This window comes from Pempheris klunzingeri, chromosome 1 (assembly GCF_042242105.1).
Source record: "Pempheris klunzingeri isolate RE-2024b chromosome 1, fPemKlu1.hap1, whole genome shotgun sequence".
Classification (NCBI taxonomy): domain Eukaryota; kingdom Metazoa; phylum Chordata; class Actinopteri; order Acropomatiformes; family Pempheridae; genus Pempheris; species Pempheris klunzingeri.
Genome location: NC_092012.1, coordinates 12251824 through 12278184, shown reverse-complemented (window position 1 = coordinate 12278184; position 26361 = coordinate 12251824). Strand labels below are relative to the sequence as shown.

Here is a 26361-nt window from a genome sequence, read left to right as displayed (position 1 = left end):
AAGGTCAGCGTGGAGTGGACAAAAAATGACATAGGTCCAGATAGGATTCGTCTTCAGTTATACTTCCTATAAGTTGAAAGACGACATAACGTGGGACTTCAGATGAAATTAAGCTTTGGTGACAGTGTCTTTGTTCCCTATATCGGCGGAGAGACAAAAGAGGAGGTTGGAAAGTGGGAAAAAAAGAATCAAAAAGATGAAAGGGGCAGCATGGTGAGATAATAATGAGATGTAAAGAACTGGGTTGAACTAATCTCACATATTTACATCTCAACAAGGGCAATATGACCTAGAAAGCCACACTGCTGTTAATCTGAAATGCTCCAAAACTGTAAGCGACACAACAAAATCAGGCCAATTAGATGCCCTGAATACAGTAGAAAGGTATATAAAATTGTTGTCAATAAGTGTTTTAAGAGCCGAGTTGTCTGCTCCTTAGTTGTCAGAGGACAAATAGAAAAAAAAGTGAGAGTATAAAAGAGGGGGAGAGAGGGTGACTCCACTCCACTACTCTTTTGAGAGTGTTTCCTATGGTTGTTATTGATCCATTGTAACCTACTTAAAGACAAGACAGGAACACACTGTGTGTGTAGGCATGAGCTTTTGCCTGTTTGAGTCAAACATACACACATCTTCCGCAAAAAGTCTTTGTGCTGCAATGGAAACATCAATAAAACCACAGACCTCTTGAAGCCATTCTTAATAATCACCTGAGAGGAATCAAACACAGCCAGCTCAGTTTATGCCAAACACCACCTGACAAACAAACAAAACAATACCCCAACAAAGACAGCAGACAGAGGATTACTCAATCCACTTGCAAGCTAATTAGCTTTACCTGTAAAGAAGAAGAGTTGGCTGGGGAATGGGACAGGAAGGAGAAGGTGGGGAGAAAGAGGAAGGGGGGGGGGGGGGGGGACAGGAGAAGAAAGCAACCACCGCTAGTCTGACCTCATTTCCAGACCTCGCCTTTGTTTCTGCATGTGTGAGGGAGGTGTAGTTGGGATCGTGGGGGTTTTATCTGACATCTCACCAGAGAAAACTACCTACGATCAAAACACAGCACATGAAGCCGAAAGTACTGAAGGGAGGGTGGTAGAACAATTTCACAGATATTTGAGGGATATGGGATAAAGAAGCGGAGAGTTACTGAGTGTCTGTTCACACCAGAGACTTGTTTTTTTTTTGGTCTAAAGGAAAATAATACAGGAGTGTTTGGCTGAAAATAAGCAAGCTGTCATTACTGCAGTGGCATCTTATCTGTAGACCTGGGCAAAAATGTATTGTAGGTAAAAGTATTGTAGGTAAAAGGTTGCATGTTTTAACTGGTTTTTGTACACACTGAAATACAGTCATCGAAATTATGTTGAAACACTGATTATACTGACTAAGATCTAGCTGTCTAGCAGCTTTTAATCAAATTTGGCACTGCTTTAATAGACGCCAGCAGATTTCACCAACAAATCAGGCAAAACCGCACTTAATGGGATGCAGTATTATCAGCTGCTCCACAATAAACTTAAAATTTGGAAAATAAACAAGAGGAAAAAAACTGTTCTCTGCGCCATGAAGTGATTTTCATTTTAATTATTCCCTAAAAAGCCTCAAGCTCTGTCTAAAACCATAGTCCCTGCTCATGTTTCCTGGACACAGACTTTTTAAAAATATATTTAATGTGATTACAGTGGAAGAAATCACTGATTGCAAGTTTGCTGATTGATAATCATAAGTTAGCAAATTCTGAGAAGTAATGCCAGCTACAGGGCTTAATTACTACATGACAACGACAGATAAAAGTTGATGTTTTTGTCTCCCAAAGTTTATGATAATACATTTTTGAACATGAATAACACCCAAATTCACACTGACTCCCCTCATCCATCAGAGGGGTTGACTGCCAACCAATCCAAACTTTCAACATGAGTGAAATTAAGTTCAGTTTGACACAGTAATAATAATGTCGCTGCAGAATATACCATCTAAATCAGCTGACTGAAGTTTAAGCTTTAGAATATCAATCCAAGTGTTTACCAACAGAATACAGACACAAACACATACACACACACACAGCTTGCTTTTAGGCTGAGGCTTGGTAACCTGGTGTGATGAACTCAAACAACACTTACATTCTTTCCTTTAATTTACTTAATTTGTGTTCATACCAGTTAAGAGCACATATGGAAATGTTGACCTGAGTTTGTGTTGCCATAAAAATGTTTTCAAGCTTGAGTGGCTGTTTCCAAACTCGTATTTCAAAAGCGTTTTGTTCTAGCTTCATTTCCTGCCGTTGATCTTGGTTTGTAACCTCACAGCATTTTGCTTGGAAGAGGAGCAAGACCTTCACTTTCAGCTGTAAGAGTTTAACACCAGACGCTGCATGACATGGTTGTTAATTTACCAGAGTGATGGAGTTTGAATAGACATCTCCGAAGCATTGCTGGTCTCAGTGTGACCTTGATTTAGTTATAACTTACTTTTACTTCTCCCTTATATATGTTTTTCTACAGTGAGTAAAAAGTAGAACTGTGTGTGTATGAGTCTATTCAGTCAGTCAAACTAATGTACCTGGGATGCGTGGGCCTTTGAGAGGGTTGGACAGTGCCATGCCGATCTCGGTCATGCCGTACCGTTCCAGCAGTGTGTGTCCTGTAATCTTCTCCCAGCGCTGCAGAGTGGGAAGAGGGAGAGCAGCTGAACCTGAGACCATCAGCCTGGAGGGAGAAGGCGGGACGTGAGGGAAGCACTCCAGGATCCAAATAACACAGTCCAAGGTTACACTATGCCACAAAAACCGTGTGAAGCAATTTCAATGTAAATTTAAATTCTATCTAGTTTGGAAATGAACAGAGGATCAAGGTAACGACAGCCTTCAAAGCTTCTGAAATCCGTGTAAAAATAAAAAAATGGGTAAAACATTTTTCAGATAATAAGGAATCCGATTAATGTACATCCACAGCTAAAATTATTTGTTGCCTTATGTGACATTATCATGCGACGAGTGTAAATTGTTGTTATCACTGAGTAGGGGGACTTTGTTCAGCGTGATCCAGGTAGGATCACCTGCCCTATAAGGAGGTAAATTTGCTATATTACCCCAGGTATTTACAACACCTTTTATAAGTGTCGATGTATGAGTGTGTGCATGTACACACACATACACATACATACATGAATGATCTGTCTGTCCGTTATTGATCCCGCAGCCATTACCTGATCCGCTCTTTGCAGACAGCTTTGACAAAGTCCTTCACATGAGGCTGTGTGAAGTGCTGATCATAGTACTGGATCAGCTTAGAGTAGATAGTTGGCACAGCCATGAACACGTTAACCAGAGGAGCCTTGGAGCTCAACAGCATCTCCCACACCTGGGACACAGGGCGAGAGTGAGAGAGATAAGCAAGCGTAATATATAGCTGAAGAGGAAGGAAGGGAGAGGGAGATAAGGAAAGGAGAAAAGGAAAGCAAATCTATTGGACAAGGCCATGCGAACTAAATTATTACAGATTAATTTCATTAGTGCATGTGCAAGTGCTGTTTTTTTCTTTTATTTGTTGTAAATGGCACAGTAAGGCCCAGATGCAGCCTCATATTAAACCAGTCAACACAGTGCCAAAAAAGACAAGAAAAAAAGTAAAGATTTGTAAAGGTCAGGGGGAGGAAAACAGCAGACTGCTGTAGGGCAGAGCTGGCATGTTGGCCGGTTAAAAGGCCTTCTGCACGACTACTTTTGACAAATGTGCTGTTTGACTGTTACAGAATGAGCCACTCGTGTCCTCCTCTGCATCGAGCGTGCTGCTTTAAACACACATGCATAGGTGTTAATGGATATTAAAAAAAACGGTGAACTACATGCACATATGGAAATATTATTCAAATATCACAGAAACTCACTTCACCTTCATCCCTCAAACACACACACACACACACAAAGTCTGGGTACATCTCAGTAGACGATGGGAGGATGGGACGACAGCATGAATTAAGTGAAGGTGAACGACAGCTTCTCTAAGTCCCGTCTCCCCCTGGGAGACAAACGCTCCTCCCCAGCTGTCCCCCCTCCCCTTTCAGTCTACTTATCCTCACCTGTTCTTCTTTCATTCTATCTCCATTCCCCAAGTGTTTCTTTTTCATTTTATACTTTCATCTCTGACCCCACATCTTCCCTTCATCTTTCTCTCCCCCCTTCGCTCCCTATCTTACATTCACTTACCTTCTCTCCATTTCGTAATTTCCTGCTTCACTGACTCTGCAGTCCCTCTCTCTCTCTCTCTCTCTCTTTCCCTCTCACACACACCTAGACACATACTCGCATACAGAAAGATGCAGTCTCTCCCATCATCACTCTCACCTACAGTACCACCACATCCTTCTTAATGTGCCAGCAATTCTAAACTCTTCCTTCCACTTTGCCTTTGAGTCACCTCAGCGTAGAATCACCTAATCTATTATCTACTAACTTTTCCTCTCACCTCCTCTGACCGTAATACGCAAACACATCCTAAATATATAGATAAATAGTACTGAGATGATTAAGACTTGTCAACAGTCTGTTCAGATCTCTATCCATACCATTAGAAGTGGATCTAAAAATTGTGAGCATTTGCACACATACAGAGTAAAACTTTGTGCAGAGGATTATTAACTGAGTGTGCCCCGACCATACTGGGTGGTGTCTATCAAGTGCAGTGGAGCGCTTCTACCAAGTCCGGTCTGGAGGGGAGAGGAAGGCAATTTATGTCCGTCAAAGAGCTGGCCTCCACCTAGGGGACAGGATGTGGTGAGAGCCCAGAGCCACGGCCTGCATCCTAAACAACTCTATGCGCTACTTAGCCCTGAACTCAACATGCGACTTCAATACAATTGCCAATTCTTCCTGAGGAAGACTGGATGTTGAATGTCAATGTGTCTGTTTCACTGATTGTCGAAAACTCTCAGGTATCAAAACCTGCATTGATGCTTAGCCAGATAATCATATCTATCATAATTATTGTAATTTACAGACAGTTAGAGTACAGTTGCTTGAGTTACAACAAAATCAAAGACTGATGCAAAATATTTTTATATCCTACTAGGTAAAATATCAAAAAAGTATAGTTTTAAAATTGGTATTGAAACTGTCAACATAAGAGTATATAACCATGCTTGCGGCTAAGTGATGCTGTACTGTGGCACAGCAGTGCCTTGAGATAAATGTCGTGCTAACATGCTCACAATATCAATAAAGTATACAGGAATAATATTTACCACATTTACCATATTGGTTTAGTGTGCATTTGTACATTTGCTAATTAGCACTGAACACGAGATACTGGTGCCTTTAGATGGGGTCGGGTTTACCGTGTTCAGGACAACGGGCCATTTGAACGCCTCCCTCTTGTGGCGTACACGACTCCGGAGGTGAAGTTTTGATCAAAGAGTTGTGATGTGCTGCTGATGTTTGCCTTGTAACGGTGTTCTTACGACATCACCACACGAACAGCGTGACCACACCACTTCCCGTGACGTCACTACCAGTCCCACGTGAAGGCACCATGTAGCTGCGGCTGATGGGAATGCCACAAATTTTATAGACCATAAACCAAAGAAGACATATATGTCTAGTGGCGGATAGACAGACAGGCTTACTGTATAGAGAGACAGCGGCATCCAAAGAGCCAAAACAATGTCACAATGCTTCACCCCCCCCTCCAAAGTCCTGTCCAATCTAAATCCATGGTGTATGTAATATTACTTTAGAGACATAAATTTAGATTTTGAATCATAAAAACAGGCAGATATGAGTATGTAAGAATGCTTTTAAAGTAGCGCCTCAATCACAATCAGGCCACTTAATAAAATGCCTTTACATGTTAGAAGACAATGAATCTGAATTATTATCACATGAGTAATTTCTTTAAAAGAATAATTTCCTGGTTAATCAAAATATTAGTTGCAGTGATGAAGTAGCCAAAAGGGATTCAAATAAACATCTGACCAGTGCTGTGTGAGCCCCAGAAAGAGCGTTTGCCCTGACAGTCTACAACAGCACACTTGAAATAGACTTATCTGCGATTTAGTGGATCACTATTCTAGCACTGAAAATTTTTGTCACTATCTCCAGGCGAAATCAGAGAAAATCAATGGAGGCCTCTGCTGCCTAGGCTACCCTTCAGAGATCTTAGGGGAAAGAAGAGACAGGCTATCGATCACTTCATCAATGTACTGTAACTTCAGGAGGAGGAGAATAAAGGTTTTTTTTCTGAGGGTGAGAGGAGGGGTTTTGTGGTTTGGTACACAAGGTCAGGGATGACAGTTGAATACTGATAGCTATAACAGTGTAGCAATACCCGTGTTGACAGATACACATGTCCTTTAAAGACCTTTCCCTTCCATCTACCTTCTGTGCCACTAAGCTTTAGAGGTCCTGACATGCAAACAAAAACACACATATTTTAGTGTGCATCTATACTCCTATATGTGCCAGAACCACACACACACACACACACACACACTTAGCACCCCATCTTCCCCTCCCTTCTCAGGGCCAAACAAGCACTATCATCCTTCAATGTCAGCCCATCGATTGATCCGCTGCTTAAGCCCGTGCCGTGAGTCGGCATTGGTCAGATACAAAGCCACACAGGGCAATTCATCACTGAGCCCCAAACACTTAGTTTGACAGTCCGAGAGGGAGGAGGAGGACGAAGAGGAGAGACTGATAGAGGGAAAGAGGCGGAGGAGATGAAGCGAGGAAAAAGGAGGGAGAAGAAAAGTGGAACGGGAAAGGAAAACACTGATAAAGAAGGAGCAAATGATGTGAAAAGAGCTGAGGGTCTTTTTCAACCCAGCAGCACCTTGTCCATGAAGGACTTCTACATCTGAAATACTTGTTAGCCTCAGTGACAATGATAACTTGGCTCTGGCAGTCAGCTCCTGGGGCCTCACAGCAGTACAACCCCCACTTCTTGTTTAGGGGTGTTAATGAGCGGTGTACTGCACCAAGAGAAAGAGTTAGAGCAAGAAAGAGACAGAGAGTGCAGTCTAGACCTTCTGTGGCTGGAAGTCAGGAAGCATGACGCAGGTGGCGCCCACCCAGAGCGGGCACAGCAGTTTGTTAATGATGCCGTGCACGTGGTGGAGCGGCAAGGTGTGCAGGATGATGTCATCTCTGGACCACGCCCACTCTGAAACCAGACACTGGACCTGAGGGTGAGGGGGGAGACAGGGGAGGTCAGCACTTCATATTGTCTTAAGAGTAAATCACCTCAATCTTTTTTCACCTCTGCAGACACGTGTCATGATTTCTTACTATATTTCATGGTGTTGTGATCCAGTTCTTGTTTAACTTTACGCTTTTTGTGGAGTAATTTGTATAGGTCTCTTCAACAATTAATTCCCCTCTGTGTGATGTTGGCAGGAATAAAAGAAAAAAATCACCAACAAACAATAGAGTAGGCTCAGAAATGTAGCATACATCACTAAAAACTGTTTGATAATGACTTTTTTTTTTTTAAGCATTTGATTCATCGGGTTAAGAAGCTAATTATGATGCGAGTCCTTATTGTTGGACTATTCCTCACAGAAGTTAAGCCTCCAGTTATTTCAGGAGTGAAGGATATGAATTATTCATGAGTTTATTTCTTCTACACAATTCAAATGAAGTCAGTTCATCTATAGAGCTCAAAATCACAAATTTGTCTTGTACAACAAACACTCTATTCTTAGACCCTTGACTGAAATTAAGAAAAACTCCACTAACTCATCATGACGGTTAATTCAGCTAACCCAAAATTAAATGTGGTGACTGTCGAAATTGAACTTCATCCTTGTGCTCCTGAAGCAACTCGTGCTATTGCGTCGTAGAGAAACCGTTTCACGTTTTTTGGCTGTGAACGTCGAGTTTTAGAGGAACACGAGCAGATCACACGCTTTGCAACGGCACACATGCATGCAGTGATCAGACCTCATGTTAAAGTCTGCTCTAAGAGTCTGTAATTGAAATCACAATTCCAACAACTAGGCCATGCACATCAGTGTGGGGTGGTCTTTTGTTACAGATGTCACAGCAGTTTCTGATCACTCAAATGGCATTTGGTACCCGTCTGACACTTTTCATGATGATAGCAACAAACAACATGCACAAAAGAAACCCCAGGCACCGTGCACCTCAATAATTAGGCTACATCCCAGTTCCCTCTTCCTTTCACAAGGAACAATTGCAGCATTGCTTTGTGTGTGTGTATGTGTGTGATTGGACTATCATGTATTTCAATACCCCAAATACTACAATACGTCCAAGTCATCAGAAGTAGAACACGGGCATCAGATGGTCATCTTAAATCCAAGCTTAAATTTGGAAGCTAATTTCCTTTCAAGTTTTTCTCAAGTCGTCATTCACATTAACCTGACAGACGAGCTTTCCAGGAATTCTGACAACCTGATGTTGTTGCCTTCCAGGAAAACAGACAGTCTCACTTAATCATTCACTCACTCAGTTCCTTGGGCCAACCGGAGACAAATGAAGCTCTCCCGTCTTTCAGAGTGATTTAATTTTCCACACTATCGGACATGTAGGTCAATTTTGCTTAAAAATACACAGGGAAATCTTCAGGAGTTCTTTAATGGCATAAATTAGTGATTATTCTGAAAGCTTGACTGGAGCAAATGAGGAATGATGCTAATCAGGGAGTCAGATATGGGTGTGGGGGTGTCTAAATGCATCTTGCATTCAAAGACATGCATGTATTTTATCTTCCCATTTTTGTTTTATGGAGCTCTGGATAGTCACATCATAATATCTGCCTGCACAACATGAAATATCCTGAGAGATTTAACTACAGATAACTGATCAGTTCTAAGCCATTTTGCCAACATTGGACATATAAAAATGTCCTTTTTATTAAATATAGTGAACAGAAAAACTTTTTTTTTTGGTTTTCATCACAGTTTTATGTCCAGCTGTCATAGAGGTTTAGGGTAACTTAACAGATACAAAGAACCTACAGCTGGTTCCCAGACAACCCGCACTGTTCGCTATCTTATTTAGCACAGCTTTTTAGTCCATTAGCACCAGCAATCTAGAAGCATATGATTTTACGCCAAAAAGGAATTCAAATTGTAATTTACTTTGTCTCCAGTATAACAATGGTTTAGAAGATGACACTTACCATAGCATGGATGCTGCTGTGCGTATGTAGAACTCCCTTGGGTCTCCCTGTGGTACCGCTAGTGTAGATGATCATAGCTGGCCGATCAGCCCAGTCTGTGATGGCTGTCTCCTTCTCTTGAGTGTCTGCTCCATCTAAAGTGCCCAGGTCAGAAGTAGGAGGTAGTGTCAGGCATGGCAGCCCCAGCTTGTGTGCCAGCGGCTCGAGGATTTCAGTATAATGATGCCCTGCCACCAGCATTGAACTCTGGGAGTCGGAGATGATGTACTCCAGTTCAGATTGAGGGTGTTTTCTGTAGAGTGGCACTGCCGTCCCACCGCTCATCCAAGCCGCCCACTGTGCCACTGTATAGGAAGCATCGTTATCACACAGGAAGGAGATCCGTTTTCCTTTCAGACCCCCAAAGTCAGAGTTGAGAGCGGCACTAATTCTACCTGCAAGACTAATGCTGCTGCAATACAGCTGCTTGTAGCTGTGGCTGCCACTGCTGTCTATGATAGCAACCCTGTCTCCAAATGCTGGAGCTCTAGTAAACACTGGTTTCTGGTTTATCCTTGACGATGGTGCTGTAGTCCACCTATGAGCCCCTCTTTGAAACACAGTTCCCAGTAGCCATTGTACTGCCTTTGACAGGCAATAAGTTCTGTGAAGAGTGGCTTTCTGGTGTAGCAATGTCCACTTCAGAGAGTGGCAGGCAGCAGCAGCAACAAGTCCTGGCAGCATGTTGGAAACCCGGCTGTTCGAGAGTTAGAACATCAAGATGCCTTCATCCTCAGTCTCTTGCATCTGCTCATATCTGACAGCATCTGTAAGTCAGTAGGAAATAAACAAACAAACAAACAAACCTGAGCTTAGTTGATCGAGTAGGATGCAAAATTTGACATCTCATCCTGAAGGCAAATACTGAATGACTCTAACTATCCTCCTGAAATCTGCAAATAATATTCAATTTAATAGTTGGCAATCACCTTTCCTTCACTTTCATTAATGTAACATTAGAATATTTAACACAAACTCACTGCCCAATGCATGATACCCTCTTTCACTGTGTATTGTCTCCAATCTATCTATCTATCTAGAATAGTATTGTTTCTTGAATCGTTTTTTAACATAGTAAGCAATAAAAGGGGAAGATTGGGGGAAAAAATGAATGAGTAGTCCTTTAATTGATTAGTTGGTTGAAAGACAAATTAAAGGAACACTCCACTGCCTTATTATTTCACACACACGTTAGGCTCAATCCTCAAACGTCGTGGAAAAATCCAACTTTTTGTCTCAAATAATGGATCAACTCATTACACGCCACACCTTCAGTTTGTAAAGCAGCTAAAATGATATTATCAGGATTATTTTGTCAGACTTTGGAAAACTCAAAGGCAGGGTAGTGATCAGTTGCTGTGTCCCTTTAATTATCAACAATTTTTGAGTTTAGCCTATGCCGTTATTGAGATGTTTACATTAAATTGGTAGGCTATGTGTAAACTACCTACAGACTGTTTTCAGTAATGTCATTATAGTTGCTACAGGTAATGTTGACCATTGTTGTTACAGTGACATTTAACGTTATGTAACTGACAGACTGAAGACGGCAGAAACGCTGACCAAACCTCAGCCAAAAATACGTACAATTAAGATCCCCTTTTTACGGAGAATTGTTTATAGATATTTATTAAGTACTGCCCTCGTTCCGCTGTACACACATCTCCTATAATTCATATTCACCTTACCTAAAATAAATACCGGTAAGTCTTGTAGTGAAGGACAGCGCAACGGAATTAATCTTCCGGTATGAAACACACGTCGCCTTAATGGTTCCTACCTCGCTAGTACACACAGCAAACCCAGCTCCTGTGTGGCGACTGAGACTGAAAATGTAAAATATTGTGATTTATTACTTTCATGACGTTATATTGAATTATTGAATAATAATAATTGAACACATTTCACTATATGAAATGATTAATGCAGACACTATGAGATCATGATGTGATCTCTGTAGAGTATTATTAAACTGTAGGATATTGGTTTCAGGCTGAATTATTTTTGTCTTTTAGATCAATTTAAGTATTTTTCTATTTTTGTATCTTTGACTGTAAATGTTACACATGATCTGATGTGGTATTTTTTTTTATTAGATAGCTATAAGAGGCTCACAGACAGCTAGTTTGTATCATTGATCATAGTGCAACTTGCATGACTTTTGTTGTTTTCTGTCATCCTGTGTTTCTTAACTCAGCGTGATGGTTGTTGGCAAGACCCACCCCCATTTTTAAGGACCAGCAGATCTAGTGGAGAGGCTGCTCACTAGGGACAGGGAGAGTGCAGCATATATGCAGCTACCCCACACAGAGCTCTGTTTGGCTTCAGATCACATGCCAGTCCCAGCTCTCAGTGTGCCAACTAGCTTGGCTGGCTTCACCATCACAGTGCAAGTGGGCACATTCAGCCGCCAGCTGGCAGTCGCGGGCCTCAGATAAGAGAATGGTACAGACATGGCACACGTTCAAAAAGTTTTCACTTCCCTCCCCAAACCCCCTACACTGCAAACAAGGATGGCATGTTCCTAACGAAATTGGAGCCTTTGTTTCAGAGAACTCCCCTCCACTCTCAGGAATAGTATCGTCAAAGACCACTCGTTCCCATTCGTGGGGAAAACGCTATTCAAGGGGATGCTATGCTACCCCGGCAGCTAATTTCCAGAGAATCCTTTATTTGTTGGGCATTTGCACAATTTTCGTCTTTTTTTTTATGCAGATGGCACTGCCGCTTTTTCTAAGGATTCAACCTAAAAATGATCGAATGCCGCCACAGACGACCCGTGTTTTTGGATTTGCTTCCTGGAAGTTGGCCATATTTTTGACATGCGTTATATGGGAACTGGAATCTGAGCCCCTGACAGACTTATTTACAGCTACTAGAGACATGCTGGGATGGATGAAGAGTGGATCATAATAAACAGCATCTCGTATATATGTCTGTCAGGGGTGAGAGGACAAGACGTGGCTACCATAAGGAGTTACAGATGCGGATATGGCGAAAATATGATTAGACAGAGTACCTAGTTGAATCTGGCATTCTGCTGCTATGGCCTGCTGCCAACAAACCATTCTGCAAAGACCACCTGAAAGGATCTTGGTACTGATGGGCTGGACGGCCGCAAGCAGGCGCCAACTCCTGTCTTGGCAAAGGGTTGCGTCAGAGGAAAAGAGAAAGAGGGAACGAGGGGACCCCCCACAGATCAGTGAGAGAGGCTGAGATGGTAACACAAACCGTGGGGAGTACCCAAGCATGTGTCAGGTTGGCATCAATGTGAGAATGTCTTGGCAAGCGCTCCATTCTCTCCCCTCCCACCCCAGCTCACACGCAAACACACTGTTGCCCTGCTTGGAACACATGGTACATCAGCAGCGGCATCTGGCCGCGCTGACTCCTGGCAGCTGCGCTTCGTCTTCGCCAGTTGGGAGTCTTGGCACTGCCACTTCATCAACTACCTGTGGCTCCTCCCGGGTAAAAAGGCGAGCGATGAATTATTCCGAGGCTGCAGCTGCAAACTTGACTTTCATCCAAGAGATTCACTGTAAACATATGACTGCCTCACAGAGCACATGCCACCCACATACTAATGCATACGGCTGACAACATGACTTGTATTTTGCACTAAGGGAATTGTGTCTCTTCATGTGATGGCATGAATCATTTGAGATGAGAGATGACGAATCTTCTACGTGTTGCATCTACGTCAAACACAAGTGCTTTCACAGAGGCCCAGGATGAAAAAAAAAAAAAAAAACAACTACTGGAATCTCTTGGTTTCCAAAACGTAATTTTGTACATCTCAAATATAGAAAAGCACAGACAGCAAAAAACAAACATAAGCGGCAGTAACATAACATTCAGAAAGGCAATGCAATTGCATTGTGCTCAGTGCTCTTCATCAGAGAGCAACAGTCTGTCTCTTTGTGCTTGGATTTAGTGTTGAAAGATCAAATCAAAAGGCAGCCATGGATTACTGAAAGGAATTTCCCTTCCATTTTTATAGTGAACTTATCGATGGGCGACCTTTGAACTCAACAATTACTGCCTCACATTCCATTTCTAATGGAGGTTTTCACAACCAAGGACATTTGCCTGATGCACCCTGAATACATTTTAGCTGTGACAACATGGATTGTGGAAAAAGAATGGGAAACCTTTGTCTGACAATTGCCTTTCTTCTCTAGGGAGACTTTCCAATGGCATTTTTGTTAGATATGCTTACAAAGATTTAACTTGTTACATCTTATTTTAGGATGATAGACAGTATAATGCAATGTTGCTTTGTTCAATGCTTATTTTAGTTGCACTATCTCCTTATTTTTAGCTGTTGTCATGGAATATACCATCTACTGGCCTGGATGGTTCCATTTAAGCACTGAGGTTCATTTCATGCCAACTCCTCTCCATCTGTCCAGAGATGTGTTTTGGTTCGTCTGCACTCTCCATTGATTTTTTCCTGTTGGGAAACCCTCATGTTTCCAGGGCAAAAACCTAAAGCTTTCAATTTGTCCTAAATGTAAGCTGTTATGCTTTTCAAGTTTTCTAGCAGCACTTTGTTAAACAAATTTACAGTGTGTTTACTGTGACCATAGTTACAGTATTAAGTGGCAGTATAAGCAAAGATTCAGGTTATGATCATATAGTTTTGACTCTGTTTATATGGAAAGTAAAGTCAAGAGAAATAGTAGAGGAAAGAGAAGTTAAAAAGGCATAAAGCCAAATTTAATGTCAGGAGTTCTTGACATTCACTGGCTTTCTTCAGAGTTTGCTCTCGGCTACTCGGGCACTGCGTGACCCAATTTGAATTCGAAACTTGTTGTGTTAGTATTTTTTTTATGCCTTGTTCCAAGAGAAACATTGCTGGCAAGCTGTTAAAATCTGTCAAAATTCGGCTACATCTCTCCTTCACACACACATATACATAGGCACACACACACGCACATATTATCTCACTTTTTCTGTGGGTGTTAGTCATCTGACAGTGACCCAGTGGGAGTTTTTTTCCATCTGTGTCGGTCTGACCCATTTTAGCCCTCGGCCACGTCCAACTGTTCCGTTTCCCAAACATATGTGCGGTGGCAGGGGGATAAGCGAACCGTCGCCGCGCGGGACCTGCAGACGTACACTGCAGATATGACACTGGACCCTGCTTTCCTGTCTGTCTGCTTCCCACAGCATATGCCATCATCAATATTGGCCCTGAGGATTCACACCTTAGTGATTTGACAAAACACCACTACTGTTACTGCTCTCTCCCTCTCCTGCTCTGAGTCAAAGATGTCTGTCTGTATTATAAATCTGATTATGAGACAAAGTGAATTTGTAGATTTTTATTCCTGTTGACGCACTGTGTGCGTGTTTACCGTCAGAGACAATACGTGCTCGCCCTCCTTTGGCCTCCATCATGACTCTGCATCTCATTCATTGCTTAACCTCTCTTATTCAGTATCCACATGTGTTTCTTCTGTTTCTGCTGGCCAGCCCTTGATTGGGCACTTGACTAGGTGGGCAGACTGGCTACACTAACTGTGCAGATCATAACACTAGCCAGTGAGGGCAGAATAGGCCAACCAGAAGAGGGATTGGGGTTTTTTCCAAGTGGTCCATGTTGGCAGATGAGATGGTATCACTGCACAGAGCCAGGACCAACTGGGGACTGTGGGGTGTGAGGCACATATGGGCAAACAGGCTGCTGATGAGCTGCTTACACGAGCCTCTCATCATGGCCTTAGAGAGAGATGCCTCCACCAGAGGATTTGAAGTGACTATACGCTGTGGATCTGCATTGTTTGGGTTGGCGCAGGATCTTGGAGTCTTGGAGAGCAGATATGTTATTCTGCATATATGCTCTCCCTAAAATATCATCCAAATTCATTGGGGACAAACGCTGTTTAACAATAGAGTTATATGAAAAGCCTGCAACTTGTTATTGTAATTTACACATTCTCTGAATAACTGAGACAGACGGCATGGTCAAATGGATGGAATAAAGTTTATTTAACTGCAGTCTTAAGGTAACTCACCCTAAATAAATGTTATCCAACTTCCTGACCTACTGGCTGTAATAAGCTGCAGATTGCTCCGGAATTTTTTGATGGCTTTCCACTAATGCTTTATTGATTCTCTTCTTTCCCTTTTAACTCACACACATGAAAATGGAAACTATTCTGCCAGACAGACGATCAGAACTTCCGCCCCCACCCCCCCACCCCCACCCCTTTTCTAACTCAGCGCACTAACTCCTGTCCTGCATCCTCAAAAATATGCTGTCTGAGCATTGAAAGGGCTATAGCATCTCATCCAGACAAGCATGCCAAAGTTGCATACAGTTGCATTATATTGCATCCAAATGTAAAGCAAAACGTTCAGCTCTTCCATCACGCATTAGTTTTTAAAATATGTTTGTGATACAGCTTTGATAGAAATAGACGCTCTGAGTTTATGTCATGAGATGGTTGTTTCTAATCCCTCTGAAAGCCTTGTAAATGTTTGTCATGTTTAATGTCTGTTGAACTTATGTAGCTATGGAAGAAAAAAAATGTACATTTCCAATACATCAATTTAAATCTGTCATGCAAAGAAACTTGGCAGGCATCCTTCTTGTTCAATCTTCTGCAAACATGCAGATACTACAAGCAGGCACATGCACACACTCACACACGCACGCACGCGCGCACACACACACACACACACACACACGCACGCACACGCACACACTCTGAGGCTGCCAGGCTGCTTGGGTGGTGTGTTGTTCTCTTGGAGACGGTACCATATGTTGTCTAGCCTCCTAGGGAGGACAGAGCATACCACTGTACTGTTGTCTTGACTCTAAGGGAAGCCCCCCGTAGCACTGCAGTACAACACCTTACCCACTGGTATTCATAAAACTCAAGATATTTCTGTGCAATTTCTGTAACTTGCATATCAACTTGCTGACATCTAGATTTGACCCTGCTCTTGCAGCACGTCCTCAGCGAGATATTGAAGGTATGTAATGTATCTAATGTGTATCTATCTTTAAACAAAAACTTATTTGTTTTACACTTGCAAAGACACATTGAGAAACAATAGCCCTCTTTTACCAGTGTGCCAAGTTTGCACTTTATAAAATAAAATCTTTCTACAACATCAAAAATCTACATTGTAAGTTTTCAAAGAAAGAAGGAATACAAACATACTGTACTGCAATGTATGTGTGCACTTAGTCCTTAGCATCCCTGCCTTGTTGGAAGATAGGAACTGCTACCGGCAGTATAGTGTGAACACTTATAGCAAACTGTAAACTGTTGAGATGGATTCTAGACAATGGCTGACCTTGCAGTGAGACCTGTCAATGCCTCTGCACATCTACAGATGAGAAGTCTTGAAAAAATCATTATAGAGAAAAGACAAATTTAAAAAAAAAAAGAAGCTGTTATTCAGTAGTGCCATCCTGGGTCCTTTGTAGCCCTTGGATTTGTCCTTTCTTCTCATTTGTAAGAAGAGGAGAGACAGAGAGGAAAAGTAGAGTGCAGAGCGATGAAAAGCGTGTGTTTGGATACCTTTAGTCAGGAGTGTGGGGAGGTGATGTGTGTGTTTGTGGAAAAGGGGATGAAGGAAAGAGTGGGTGAGTGTGTTTGTGCATTCACTTGAGGGGTAGGGGATGCGTGTTCAGAATTTATCTTATCTGTGTGTTCATTACTACTTTGCATTTCAGGCAGAGAGCTTGGGTGCTCCACTAAATCGCAGGAAGGATTGTTAGACACGCGTGTTATTAATTTTTTCAGGGTCCCTGTGGCGTCTGTATGAATCTTAATGCTGCTGACTGGGCTGCAGCTCTATCGACTTTCTTTAAAATATGAAGAAGCTTTGCTGGAAGCGCCTGGGGTCATTAGCTGAAGAGTAGGCGCAAATCCCTCACCGAGCCTGCTCTGGCTTCACCATGTTAAATGTGCTCTTAAAATATTCATAATCATACTCTTGCCTGCACACACGCACACACACTCATGCACTCACACACACATGTATGCACCCAGACAATGCACCAGGGACATAAGGGGATCAATATTAAAATGTATTCCTGTTTTGGTGTGCGGTTAATTAGCTGCGGTTCTTTTAAACCATGAAGTTTGAGAACAGATTAACAGTATCTTTTTGCACACAAGATAATATTTACTTCTGCTCCATCCGTGCAGACACAGATGAAATGCATATCAGTGGATGTTGACATTGGAAACCAAAGAAAACACAATCTTATTTTTTACTGTTGCTTCTTTAATATTTTACACAAGCATTTTAGGAGCATGTTTCAATAAGTGCAGTGGCTTCAGTTTCACACACTGTGACTTCTACTACTCTGCTGTAACTGTATATTTATATGTGTCTATAATGAATTGTGGATTTGCACTAAATTTGCATGAAATCTTTCCAAACTGGCATTTTCTTCTCTGTAACAAAATGGTGAAATCATGAGTTTCTAGTGAGTTTACTTTAGGTTACTTTGTCTGCTTCTTCAGGAAACCTGATGTTTTTGACATATATATCAACGAGATATTGAATGAATATCTATCTTTAAACTAAAATGATTTTATATATGTATATATATATATATATGTATATATGTACATTTGAAATAACCAGAATCAGGTTGCGTATCATTATTGTCATTTGTGGTATACAAATTTCCAAATAAAGTCACAATACGGACATTATTGTAACTGTGTTTTTATGATAGAGTGTATTGATCTTTACAGCATTGATCTTTGATCACTGAGAGTTTATGGGTCACTGTTGTGACTCCAGCCAAGTGTGTGCAGCTGACATAAAGGTCCTTTTGATGTCTTGTCGTTAGCGTTAGTCATCTGTTTTATATTTATGATTGTTTCCTATGAGTTATACACGTGCTGTGAGTACCACCTGATTCGCCTTTCTAAAACTGATCCTCACAGATTGCTTCATTATCCAATCACCGCTCTCCCCTTCTTGCAATGAGTGTCATTGTCGGGAGACATTCATAATGAGATCCATTAGATCCATTTCTCTAGCTATGGCAGTGCTTCTTTTTATTAGGACAAAAAGAAGTACATTAAATGCAGTTTGACTGATTTTTGGAGGCTGGTGCTGTTACAGAGTATGTGTCAATATTCGGTTTCTTTACATTTAAACTTTGCCTTGTCAACAAAAAACAAAGTTCTAGCAGTTAGCAATATTATTCTTGGCAGGGTAGAAAATCCTCTGACACAGCCTTCAGACTCCACTGAATCCTATTATAACAATGTTCTTTTAGGCAGCGCAAGTTTCCATGCACATTTAATGAGCAAAAGTAAAGTGTAACAAACATACAGGTAAATGGAGTGCCCTGGTGCTAAGGATTTAAGGCACTGGCTGGGACTTCGATGTCCCTGGTCCCTGGAGTATGGCTTGGGCCTAAAAGTGCATGTCATTCCCAATCCTTATATCTCATTATTTCCTATCTACTGTTGACTGTCTAATAAAATGCCCATGAGATACTTCCTGCGAAGTTAGAATAATTTTTAGAGAGGAGAATATTGCTAGATGCCATCCTCACGTTTTAAAAATTGCAGATGTGACACAATGTGAACTCAATTGTTTAAATAACTTTCAATCGAATAAATTAAGTATAGCTTCTTCTTTGTGGTCTGATTGCTCATGCTTAATGGTTTCAGGTTTTCCAGTTGAAATATATGACTTTAAAACATACTGAGACTTAGAGGCACACAAGCAAAACTGTCAGCAACAGAGTTAATAGAAATGAGTTACTTCCAGCCTTCGCTTTAAGGTGGGTGAGATGAGAATCAGAGTCAATATAACATGAAAAAAAAAATCAATAAATAAGTGAATCGATGGCGTGTCACAATGGAATAAAACTTTAGCCTTTACAGATTCTATCTTCTACTTATCTCTTCACTCTCAATTAAAGTGAGCGTCCTCAAGGACTGACTTTACTGATCTAAAAGCCCTCAGGAACAGCAGTAATTACACCAGGAAACTGAAATATATAGAACCTTAAATTATATGCGTTTTATTTGTGTTAATACTCATGATGCCTTAGTGGAAAATGGCAGTTGTGTCATACACACTGTTCCATGGTTGGTTGCAGTTATATGTAAAGTAAAGAGATCTTAACTGAACTAGTCATTAGCTGAACATGACTATGAACATGCTATTTTTACCCCTTTGGGTAATTTGACCAGGGGTTAAGTTACGGCCCATCAAAGGACTCCAACATGTGTGAGCCAGGTGCTGCGATGGAGACCAGGCCAAAACAATCACGTTGCTACAGAAAGGCACAGCCTGCCTAATTGATGCCTGTTTGTGCGGCACGCTGCTGGACAATGGATCAGGGCTGGCAGATGTATCAGGGGGGCGAATGATACACACAAATCCACTGAGAACAATACTACCAGAACAATGGGAGCAGGCAAGCACACGTGTGTGTGTGTGTGTGTGTGTGTGTGTGTGTGTGTGTGAGTGTGTGTGTCTAGAGAGTAGCAAAAAGATATAGGGAGGGTGCAAAAGAGAAAATGAGGGGAGCAAGTAAGTTACTCTCACTTCTTTAATTCCCGTTTTTAATTTAATGTGATATATTTCTGCATTAGCACAGGCCTAATCAATATTACAGTTAGTCAAGTCAGTATCACCGCTTCAGTTTTCCTTTTTTGTGAGATTCTCGCAGCACATCGTTTCAGAAAGAAATATCATACCTTACTTTTTATATCTTATTATAATTAACTTAATTGATTGGGTCATCATGTTTTAACATTTGTAAGTAATAGTAGAGCAAGCAAAAAGTAAAAAGAAAAAGAAAAAGCTGCCAAATATCCATATATATCCATATAAAAGCAGTTCTTATCTGCTATGTTTAATGGTTTCATACAGAACGACAACAACCCAACTGTATAAGATGTGCAGTAGTTAGATCTAGCAGCACTTGGACCAGCTACACCATTACAATGCTGCTAACAAATTAAGACATTAATATTTAACTACTTGGAAGGAACCAGTCTTTCGAATGACTTATTTTAATACATTAGTTAAATTTACAGCTATTGCCGAGTTTTTAATAGATTATTTGTACATTATGAGGCATCTGCCTTTTGTTATGTAGCTTAAATGGATGTGAATACTTTTTCCACCGCCACAATTTTGGCTACGATAATATGAAGGTGCTGTACATCTGTGGTCACCACTGTGACCTTTTGAAGTGACTCCTGACCTCTTGTCAAAGAGGTATAGTATAATTTACAGTTCAATCACAGTGGTCTTATACATTAGTTTTTAGAGGTCTGAAGAGGTAAAATCATTAGTAATTTACAATATATATAAAAAAAGTTACATAACATGACATATTTTGTTAATTATCTTGAGACCCCTACAGATTTATGTTGTGACCTCTTGAGATCCTGACCCCCAGGATTGGGGACCACTGCTGTAGTTAACCTCAGATTTCAGATTACTGTCATAGAACATGAATGCATTTTACAGAAGAGGATAAGGCATCGGTTTTATATGGCAAGAACATTAACTTTCACTAAGGAAAAAGGCTTCATCATGATCTTACTCAAGATATCTTCCTCCACCCCCTCTCCAGTGGTACGTATTGATCCCTGTGAAGCTTAATGTTGGTCTTTATGGCTACACTGCGGTTAGACAAGCCAATAGGAAAACTACTTACTGTTATAACTGAATCAATCCATTAGGTGAGTATTGAAACTGTGGTCACTCTCCACAATATTTAGGGATTATATATGGCTGCAAATTGAATTATTCAAAATGCAATTCAGTTATGAGCAGCATGTAAAAACCCAGATAGAGATGGATGCTTTCCACAGGCCACAAAGCATTACATCTATACATTAAATTGTAGATGGGAGCCATGACATTAAGCTATGAGACGTAATTACGGGACGTTCAAAGACAGTAGGGCATGAAAAAAACTGTGATGTGTGTGTGTGTGCGCGCGTGTGTGTGTGTGCGTGTGCGTGCGAGTGTGTGTTTGTGTAAAAAGCGAGACAGAGAAAAGCAGTGTGTGTGTGTGTCTCTGGGAAAGTGACTGCTGTTTGGCTTGGCCCCCTGTCCCCTCCTCCAAAAGACTGTGAAATCAGAAATTAAACGCTTCGCCATCATGAAGCAATTCAGCCTGATGTGTCTTCCTCTCTTGTAATTGTTTGTTTATTGGACCCTGTTCAAAAGCAATATTGTGAGGGTCTCTGCAGTCTCTGGGAGCCAGCTTGTATACTGGAGGGAGGTCACCTCATGTCAGTTAACACAAGTGGAAAGATAGTAAGGACATGAAAAAGAAAGTAATGTAGAAGTTACAAGAACGCACAAGAAAAATACATATGTTCTTGAATTTAGACACTTTTAAATACTTATCAATTGTCCATTTATTCTTTATGATTTATAGCTCCATATGTGTGGCTGAATGAGAGGGCAGATTAGAGGTGACTTGACCAGCCAAAACAAGCCGCTGGGATGGTGGCAGCACAGACCACATTGCTACTAACTGACCACAGGGTTCATGACCGAGGTGACCTTTCAACCTTTTACTTCTGTGGTCCATTGTCCACTTTCGTTCTAGTCCATTTGCTCTCGCTTGCTCCTCTTTTGTTCCGATTTTTGCACAATATGAGGAGGAGAGGGGGAACATGGCCGGGCATAACATTTTAGTTAATGAGTTGACGGAGAGAAGAGACATTAAAGACCTGAGCAAAGAGATACAGCGATTTAACGATTCAAGGCCAGGTGAGGACAGAAGCAGCAGGGATGTGACGTAAAGGGCAGCTGAGAAGAGCCTACACTGTTTTCCAGGGAGGAAATGTAGAAATGTAAAAGCTTTAAAAATGTTGCCATTTATTGATGACTTTTTACATACTGGGATATTAAAATGTGAATTAAAAAAAGTTATTATTATTTAATAATAATTATTAATTCTAGTTATTTAATTAAGACATAAAGAACATAGATAGATTGCTTTTAATTTCTTTTTAAACAGATACCAATTAACTCAATATCGTACATAACGATTTTTTGAAATCATGTTACCCACATATTTCTCTCTTATAGTAGTTGTACTTGTAGCAGCAGAAGCAGTCAAAGAAATGTACTGGAATAAAAAGTACATTTATAACTATTATTATCTATTACTGTTATGTAGCAAAGTAAAAGTAGCGGTAAGCTACATTTTTTAAGTAAAATGCCTTAAAATTTGCCAAGGGACAGATCTTGAATAAATGTTCTCAGTTTGTTTCCATACTGTCTGTACTATTAGTATTACTGACAGAGGTCGGAGTATTTGCAGCAGTGTCGTTGACAGTACCGGTTTTTCATCACGATTATTGTTGAATCCAGGAAAATATAATTCAATTGTTTCTTGATGCAGAAGAATGCACCAGATTGGCATGGTTTGCAACTGATGTAAGGAATGAACCCTGTGTAAACAGATAGATAGACATATAGACAGACATGTGCTTAGTGACAGCTGCAGGGTCTGAGAGCAGGTGTGATGGAGGGATAGCAGAGACTAATTTAACCTTACACTTGTGGTGCTAATGAGATCCTCTACCATGTGCACACACACACACACACACCCATGACATACTACCAATCATCTGGTCTGAACCCCTCGCACCTCCCACCCTTCCTGGTTGTGTGTATGTATGTGTGTGTATCCAGGCACACGTGCCATATGGACTCACCTAGACACCTGTCAATTGAAGGTAGAGAACAATGGCAATGACGTCTGATGAATAATTCATCTTTAGCAGCAAGTTCATCTGAACCTCCACAGTGAGATCGCAACATTTTTACACCTTCTTTCACTCCTTTCGTGGAAAACAATATTTTCTACTGATTATGGACAATAATCTTTCGGCATACCTGTATCAATCCCCGGTCTCCTTTCTGACAAACAGCAGTTATTCTTTGGAAGCAATAAATCTCCAACTGCATTTGAAAGCCAATGTCGCTTGAGAAATATTATGCTCTGTGAGAGCATGTTATTCATTCTGTGAAGAGAATCAACGTTAATTAATTCTGTAATTATCTTCACAGATATTTTGATGTAACTAAACAGTTACTATTCAAACAGGCTTATACAGTACAGCCAAGATGTTCATTACATTCATTATGTTCAACTCTGCAAAAAATGAATATTTCACTTTTCTTTTTAAAATGTGATTACCCTTTGTTAGTCAAATTGAGCAAATAATTCTAGAAAGCATCCTGCTCCCAGATTAAACTACAAAGAGTCCTGAAAACAAAAGGTTGTCACTATGTTGGCCAAAATGCCTATAAATAGCTTACTGTTTCTTTGTTGTTTTCCTGCCACATTAAACACTGTAAGGCTTTGGGATAATGTTGCCAATGCCTGATGTATTTCTTCATTTTTAAAGTTGGAAATCTGACTTGATTTTTGTTTTTATGTGAACTTTAATATATGTAATAGTTACTTTAGCATGCACGGTATTACAGTTCAAAGGCTAATCAAGCAGGTGCTCACTGTGAGTCAGATGTTCGTCAATCATCATCCATGTGATGATATGAACAATTATGAAACATATTTGCAAAACAAAAATCTACTGTACTCTTCAATATGCCAGGAATAATTAACATGATCTTTGCTTTGTTTTCTACCTTTCAACCAAATCTGTCCCCTAATAACAGGCAAGAGAGTTTGAGCAAAATGCGCATTCAGCTTTGAGAGAAATCAGCAAAGTAACTATCCTACTTTGTATACTGCTTTGACTTACCTGAGGAGAAAGCGATCTACCTCTGATGGCTTATTTTGTCCAAAAGCTGAATTTTCTATACAGGCCCTAAATCCTCTCTTCCTTCAGTTATTAGGTGTTTGCCAGACAGTCATGTCTCCTGTGTAGCATCACCCTTATATAAGTAATTAATTAAACAAGTACAAGGCTGCACACAGTATAGCTCTGTGGTGTCGCACAAACAGCTAAAACAAACTCAGATTATGAGTAAATGAAAATACAATAAAACAAAAGACCAGTGCATAGAATCCATATTGATTCTTTGCCAGTTCACTACAATCCAAGGCCATACAATACATGCTAATGAGTTGTCATTGTCTGAAGCCTGAGCCATGGAAATGAGCACACACTGAGCTGCGATGTGTGAGATGAGTGTGAAATCTGATAGAGGAAACAGACAGACAGTAGGAGGCTGAGCCCCAAGGCCCAGAGATCTCACTACAGCAGATATATAGAGCAGGGAGGAAAAGGTGTTGCTGCAAACTACAGTGTGCTACTGTTTGCAATATATGTGTATGTGTGTGTGTGTGTGTGTAAGGGGTTAGCTGTGGATGGCAGATGTCAGACCTCTCAGCCCCACCCCCACTATGGGACCACCTGTTGGACCAAGGCCATCTGGAGGGTGGGCCATGTCTCCGGATTGATACTGCGAGGGTCTGACCCAGCACGCTGACCAGTGATACATGATCACACCACATGACAGGAAACGTCCCGTGTGTCTAGTGCTCATCCTTCTGTCTGTCTGCCTGTCCGTTTTGATTGTTCCCTTCATTTATGTCTTCGTGTTTCTCTGTTTGAGCTTTATTTCTGTCAAACGAATGTGTGGTATAAAAGGCACGAAAGCCAAAACCGATTAAACATGACTTTTTCCTCAATAGGCCTATCATGGAAAATGTTTCAAAATGTCATAGTTGGAAAAGCAGAGGTGTAATTCATCAAATTAACAATTGTATTGTGCATGATGGCTCACTGCCACACTGTTAGCCAACTTTCCATCTCAACGTAGCACAAATTTTAACAGAATTTTCATAAAAATCGGCAAAAGAAAATGCTAATTACTGGGTGTTTTCCTCCACCAATGTTATGCGAACATTAGGACTTGGTTCATTGAGATATGCAGTAGGTGGTGCTAATGCTTCGGCGAGGTGCCATTTTACCATTGCAGAAGAAGACGGCGCAACCAGACGATGTAAGATGAGCACCAGTTAAACCTCAATTAGTGGAAAAACATGTTATGATTGATTTGAGAATAAAAACTTTTTATGCAATATTTTGAGTTTTTCTATTTTTTTCTTGAATTTTCTGCATTGCCACTTTTTAACTTTTATGCACTAATCAAAAAGACCAGTGGGTGAAAATGCATCTATAGTTTACTGGCACACTTGAACAAAACATAAGCCTTGTTAATCAGTAACATATGCGCTTTTTAAGCTATTGTAAAAAACAAAAAAATCGCACAAATCCGATGGTCAGTGGTTTGCTCAGTTAGTGCCACCAGTGCTGTCCAAACCAGTTTTTGGGAGCTCACTCAAAAAACATCATGACATTCTACTGGAATATCACAAAATTTACTAAAAGCACAAGTGAACAATTATTATTAACCTTAACATTTAAAGAGAAGAAGAAGACTTGAGTTGTTAAACTGAAGCACATTCATATTTTCCTTTTTAGTGTGTTTTCATTCATTTTTCTAGGTTGTTGTTTTCTGGCACGAAAACCTTTACACCCCAGGCTGGAGAAGATGAATATTGACAGGTTGTGGAAATTATAGAGGCATCACACAGACATTAAGATCTACTGTGATTCTGCAACAGCCTGCCTCAATGGGTGAAAGAGAAGTGTTAAAGTAGGAGTTGTACATATTCAAAAAACAACTGTGTTAGCTCTCTATTGGTATTCTGGTGGAAAGGTCGTGTATGTGTAGATGATTGCATCGACTTGAAGAACTCCACCTCTTAACCTCAAACCTTTGTGATTGCATGCTGTTGCTGTAACTGAGAAAACCACTGTAGAAAAACACTGGATTTATGTTCTGACTCAACCAAGAATCCTTAAATTTGAATTCTTGGATTGTTGGGTCTCTCTTTATTAAAGTATGTGGTCTTGACCAGCTCTATATGAAGCCTTATGAGATAGCTTTTGTTATGAATTAGCACTATATAAATAAAGATTGATTGATTGGTTGATTGAAAGACAAAATCACTGAGCTCCTCTTCTGGTATCTAATATAGAGAGCAATGGTTTTGAGATGGTTGTTGTTTTACTTTAAACTAATACAGCCTTATGTAAGATTATAACACTTTGATCCCTAAAATTTCTCCCAATATATGTGTATGTGAATAGAAAATATATACACAAAAATGTATTTGGTGAAGGAAAAGATTGTCACTATATATCGAGAATAATTCTCT

At 40.6% G+C, this 26361-nt stretch overlaps 1 protein-coding gene across 1 annotated transcript in view; it reads right to left on the bottom strand.

Moving 5' to 3' along the window:
- Positions 1–10911, bottom strand: part of acsf3 (acyl-CoA synthetase family member 3) — a 30416-nt gene extending 19505 nt beyond the window's left edge. Inside the window, exons 1-5 of the mRNA XM_070830501.1 lie at positions 10874–10911; positions 9147–9952; positions 7027–7182; positions 3211–3365; positions 2566–2711 (exon numbers count right to left, since the gene is read on the bottom strand). Coding sequence (XP_070686602.1) covers positions 2566–2711; positions 3211–3365; positions 7027–7182; positions 9147–9869 — 1180 coding nt within the window. The 5' untranslated portion in view covers positions 9870–9952; positions 10874–10911. The remainder of the gene's footprint in view (positions 1–2565; positions 2712–3210; positions 3366–7026; positions 7183–9146; positions 9953–10873) is intronic.
- Between the last annotated feature and the right edge of the window lie 15450 nt (positions 10912–26361).